This window comes from Poeciliopsis prolifica, unplaced genomic scaffold (assembly GCF_027474105.1).
Source record: "Poeciliopsis prolifica strain line A6 unplaced genomic scaffold, Auburn_PproV2 SCAFFOLD023, whole genome shotgun sequence".
NCBI classification, from domain to species: domain Eukaryota; kingdom Metazoa; phylum Chordata; class Actinopteri; order Cyprinodontiformes; family Poeciliidae; genus Poeciliopsis; species Poeciliopsis prolifica.
Genome location: NW_026562398.1, coordinates 1,848,239 through 1,854,086, shown reverse-complemented (window position 1 = coordinate 1,854,086; position 5,848 = coordinate 1,848,239). Strand labels below are relative to the sequence as shown.

The window sequence follows — 5,848 nt, the reverse complement described above, 5'->3', positions numbered from 1 at the left end:
GTGCGTTCAATGTTTCCCTGACAGCCACAGGCAGCAGCAACAGTCATTTATTGGCAGTGACTGTGTAGAGGATAAAAAAACCTCAGCAAGCTAGCTGGCTTGATATTAGCATTGTTGCTAACATGGCTAGAAATTTATGTAAATCCAAATTCTTGAAACTTTCTCAGCCTCAAATCTAATGTCAGGTAAGATATATTTTACAAGGCTAACAGCTTTGCTCATGTTATGATGTCAGTCATATTATGATGTCAGTCATTGTCTGCTGGATGGTGAATGAGCCAATGGTCGACTGAACCAACACCTACAGTTAATTTCTCATGAACTTGTATGATAGCAAAATAAAGTAACCATTAATTACGAATTTAACTGTTATCAAATATGCGTTTACATAAAATAATTCAAATTAAAAACTTTAAAGGGCTAATATTGAACACCTATGAAAATCGGTTTTACAGTGCATCTTATTTGATTTCACATAGTCTCCACAAGCATTGTATATATGTGTGTGTGTGCGTGTATACGTGGGTGTGTGCATTTTATTTATTTAGTTTTTTTCCAGTTTTGACTTGAAGTACATGTGCGTCATACGGGTGGCGCAAAACAATGCGTGCCGCGCTGCATCTCTAACAATGACGATCAATGTCTCAAAGACCTCTCCAAATCCATCCAAACCTGCAAAGGGAAACGTGTCCCTGCAACGTTCACTGAATTAACTCTCCCAAAGAGACGGGGTCGGAAATCGCGTTAATAGCTGTCCAGTGCGTAAGAGCCCGCCAAGCAAGTCTGCAATCACCCAAATACCCAGAGACAGGTCGCGGGTCGCCCGGGGCGGCGCTTGCGCCCTTCCCCTCAGCGCCAACGACCCCACTGCAAGCCTAACAGGCCCCACCAGTCCCACTGAGCTCGGTCAGACAGGCGGCTCCTCAAGCCGGATGCTAGAGTTGCCAATTTCAATCTAAAGGAGTTTTCAGAGAACAATACATTTGCAGAAAAAAAAAAAATACAATTTAAAAAACTATTCAAATTTGTACATTTAAAATAGTCAGTGCGATATCTCAATTTTTCCTGTTTGTCACGTCATGACATTTCCGAGCTTTATTTGCAACTTTCAATCTGTGAAATGATGACGCAAACCGGCCCCGAGCATAGATATGTTTTAATTATAAAGACATACTATAAACAATATATGAAATCCATGTTGTAACACAACCAGAATGCTTCTTCGGTTTATAGGCTGCAGTTATATAACCATTATTATAATTATAATTATTATTATTATTATTATTATTATTATTATTATTATTATTATTATTATTATAACCGGGCTTTGAAGATTATTCAAAGTTGTACAATACAATCATGTGAGATGTGCAATAAGTTAAAATAAAAACAAACACACTTTATCAGAAAATATAACATCAGATTGTTTTCATATAGTTAATCAGGATCAAATCTAAAGGTTGAAAATGGTGGCATTTATTTATTTTTTTCTTGTAATTACTGAATGTTGCATAGATTGCAAATGATAACAGAAACTTCGCAAGAATTTACGCTCATATTTTGGATATGGCCTGTAGTTGATGTGAGACATGCAAGCCACAGTGACAGGAAGGCCCGAACAATTGAATTTCTACAGAGCATTTTTGAAGTATGATTACTTAACCATATCTTACCATTACGCATTAGACTAAAACCGTTTTCATTTCCACAGAATTATGTGTTAAATTAACTAGAGTGGGACAGAGACTGACGTGGGCGCAGTACAGGTAAAAGTTCAGGAAAAAGAGCGTCAATCAAATCAAGGCTTGTCGTTACAGTGTTTGAAGAGAGTCGACGGTGCCCCGGAGTAAGTGGTGCACTTTTCGGCACAGGTGGCGAGTGCGGAGCCCGAGAAGGGGTAGACGGCTGCCTGTCCAAAGGGCGCCAGGGCGGTGGGGATCGGTGAGGTTATGGTCTGTCCCTGGTTCAGATACGCCACCAGCCGCCTCATCTCCTCCAGAGCCTGAGCCTGCATGAGGATGTAGTTCTTGGCCAAGAGGAGAGTGGCTATTTTGGAGAGTTTTCTCACCGAGGGGCTGTGGGCGTACGGGATGACGGCGCGCAGGCCGTCCAGCGCGTCGTTCAGGTCGTGCATCCTCCTCCTCTCCCGGGCGTTGATACTGAGCCGCAGGGACCGCTGCTCTTTGGACTTTTTGGCCAGGGGCCCGCCGGGCTTGTCGTCCCCAAACGAGGAGCCCCTCTTCCGGGACTCCAGCGAGTCAAAGCCGTCCTCGTCGTCGCTCGTGTGCTCCCCGCCGCTCTCGTTGGACTTCCCAGTCTGTCCGGAGAGGAAGTCGGCGGCCGGCGTGAGCGGGTACCTGCCGGGACTTCCAGCACCGTGGCCAGCGCCGAACCCGAAGGCTGACTGCCCGTAGCGCTGCGTCAGGTCGAGAAGCGCGTCGTTGCTGATGGATTTGAGCAGATTCTCATCGCTGACATTCATTTTCTTTCTCTCTCTCTCTTCCTCTCTCTTCCAGAGCAGGTTCTGACCGGGAAAAAGTCTTCCTTGGACCGCTTTATCCAAACTTCTCTCTTGACGGCTGTGGCGCACTTTCGTCCAAGAGTTGCTGTGCTGTTCTCTGAGTTTTCCCTCACTCCTTTCCCCTCTCAGCGCTGTGTCTCTTCAGGAAGGAGGCTGTGAGTGTGAAGCTGAGCATGTACATGCGTTCACCTCCTCTGTGCACTGCGCTCCCCCCTTGTTGCGCGCATAGCCCACGTTTAACAACACTTCCCTAACTGCGCTCCTCTCGCCTTTGTAGCTGCAGTGGTCTTGCTTGCCCTCCCTCGCCTCCAGCAGATTGTGACTGGCACTCAGTCCCGCTCACAAGTTAGTAAGAGCAGGCGGCCCGCCGGGATTATCTGTCTGTCCAATCAGGGGGGCGTTTTAATTAACGTGGAAAGAGCGTGGGTTCTGCTCCCAGTTTCCACTTTCGAAACAGAAACTGCAACCTGACGCGGATCCCAGGTCTGTCTGGCTGTTGTGTTTTACAGCTGCGTCTTAGGGATTTAGAATATCGTTTCCAAGTTCATTTGTTTAATCAAAACGGAAACACGTTTTATGGATCTCTCGAGGGTTTATTTCTGTCAATATGGGTGATTTTGACTTGCAGCTAATGCGAATCCAAAACCAAATTTCCAGAAAAAACAAAACATCGCACAAGACAAAATGAAAGATGATCTTTAATACAAAAATGTCATGTTGTGCCTCACACGCACAAAGTGTTTGACACACTCCACAAAGAGGGGAGGCAGCAAAAGGTAACTGATGAAGAAAGTAGCTTTTAACAGAGGGCTGTGTTCATTCATATTAGGTGAAAGTTGAGAGGAAAGAAGAACAGTGGAAAAAGCTGCAAGATTATGAAGTAAAATTAATTCATGAATTTGGATACAGGCCTATATGCATAGCTTTGGCAATAGTTCCTCATGTTAAACTACTATTAGGTGATGTCATAAATACAGGGAGGCATGGAGAGAAGTGATTTGTTGCTCAACAGTCCCAGGTGAATTTTGCATTTTGTCTGGAAGTCAAGATTAGGAAGGCATCAAATCCAAGACACTCTGCATCCTGTGTGAAGTTTCCACAGTTAGTGTTGATTTGAGGAGCCATGGCCTTTTTCACAGCATCATAGTATTCACATACAGGATGTTTATTAGAAGTGGTGTCACTGCAAACACTTTATTTAAAATGCAAAAAAACAAACAAACAAACAAAAATCAACCAATAAAAAAGAAATTACTGTCAATTTAATTCTGTAGGTCATTGTGAATTTTCTTCTAATATAAAACCACTTCAACAGTAAAATGTGTCCCAGACTCTGTAAGTTTGTAATGACAAAAAGAAAAAAAAAACATTTGCTGCGTTAGAGAAACAGGTGTTCTCCAGCCGAAGGTGTAATTTCAAAGTGAAACCAAGGCCACCACCTAGTGTCCCGGATGAAACGTTACATTTTAGTAATATCTGAATTCAAACCTATGCAGTCCATGTCCCTGCAGAATCTGGAAAGTCTGTAAATCTATGAAATTTGATTTGTGTTGTGTAAAAGTCTGGACTATACTTAGATTTCTAAATGACAGGACTGAAATGAAAATGAAGCTACATTTGCAACCAACTGGATTTTGTATGATTTTGCTTTGATGTCTCCATTTGTTACTTTGTTGTGAAGTTTCCCTGTGAAAAATAACCTGACCTCACCAGAAAGTGTTTATGTTCAGCTGCCTTGGTTCTCCTTCTTGTGCTATTGATGCAAATGTTATTTGTTAGTGAACAGGTTTGTATTGTAGGTCGTGCATACAGCTATAAATACATTAGTCACTTGCATATAGTACTATATGTGTGACAGAGAGAGCTTCAAGATTTAAAACACATTATTTATTCCCTAAAAGCAAAGAGTTTCAAAAGTGGAAGCAACGGGTGACAAGTAATTACTCCTGAAAATGAATTCAGGTTTCTCCTTGGAGGCCTCTCAGACAATGAACTTCAATAATATTTTATTTGAGTTTTAATTTCATCTTTTCTATGATGAAAGTATAATAGCAATTGTCAAAATGGCTTCAACGGAAATGAGACCTTTTATTTGCACTGGCACGGAATAATGGACTATTTAGTTTTAAATGTATGAGTCAGAGGCGCCACCTGTTGGTGAAAAAGAGAACAGAAACTGGCCAGCATATAGCGCTGTGGTTGCCTGAAACCAGTTTTGAAATCGTTTTTCTTGACCAATGACCATCCACATACAAAAAAGTTCCAATTTTTCTTCGACAAAATGAGTCAAAATGACTCTGCGCTTCCGTTTTGTGTCTCAGCAGACACTCAAACTGTTCACCACCTTGTATTTATTTCATTTCCTCCATTACACACATGCATTTTCAAAAAACAAGGTTTGGTTGTTTGGATTTACTGTGGACTTCCTCTAATCCAGTGATTATCTTCTCACTATCTGACTTTAAATTCAACTAAATGTTTTCTGTCTTAGGTGTGTTGGGATTACTAATATTATTTCTGTTTTCTATAGCTTCGTGTAAAAATAGAGTGAGAGAGAAAATGTGATTTTTGAAAGCACTTTATTTAAATTCAGAAGAAGCAATGTGATTACTATTTGTTTAAATAATTTGAGAAAGCAAATACAATAATGCCTTGGCTTTGTAAGGTTTTCATCAACAACATTTGAGTTAAATGGAGGAACAACTGCGAATGCAAACTCTGAAACATATTTTTTGTATGACATAATTGAAAAATATATCAGCAAAAATTAAGCAAGACATCTGGAAGAGAAATTGAGACATCAAAAAGTCTGAAGCTGCCATTTTTATTTATCGAAACAATAAAATGCAAGTACAGCATGGGAACGTCCAGCTAGCTAATCCTTCATGAACTAGACAGGTTCTGTGTTGTGTGACTCACAATGTATGTGGTTTTCTGCAAAACGTGCACATCAACCCCAGAACAAAAGGTAAAAAATGTGAGTCTCTGCTAATGGACAAACAAGTCCTATGCAGTCATTATGCTAAAAACAACACAAAAGTCATATTACAGTTTGTAGATACACTCAGAAAAAGTTTAAGTTTTCTGCAAGAAAAAAACAATTGACAACCACTACTGATAATAATTTGAAAGCTGTGCTTTTTAATTTGTTTAGTTACAAAACCATTGAAGTTGCTTGTTGCTTCTTCATTCAATCCTGGATAAGAATGGTATAAATGCACTCTCAAAAGCTCAAAGTGAACACAACACTCATGCCAGTAAGTAATGTTCTGACCTGTGCTCAATGTTCTTACTTTAAGAGAGATAAAAGTGAAATGGAAACAGGAA

General features: G+C 40.8%; 1 protein-coding gene across 1 annotated transcript; it reads right to left on the bottom strand.

Moving 5' to 3' along the window:
• Nucleotides 1–1,454: 1,454 nt before the first annotated feature.
• bhlhe23 (basic helix-loop-helix family, member e23) lies at nucleotides 1,455–2,865 on the bottom strand. The gene has a single exon (XM_055046472.1). It carries the CDS (start codon nucleotides 2,480–2,482, stop codon nucleotides 1,799–1,801), a length of 684 nt encoding a protein of 227 aa, XP_054902447.1. The 5' UTR covers nucleotides 2,483–2,865; the 3' UTR covers nucleotides 1,455–1,798.
• Between the last annotated feature and the right edge of the window lie 2,983 nt (nucleotides 2,866–5,848).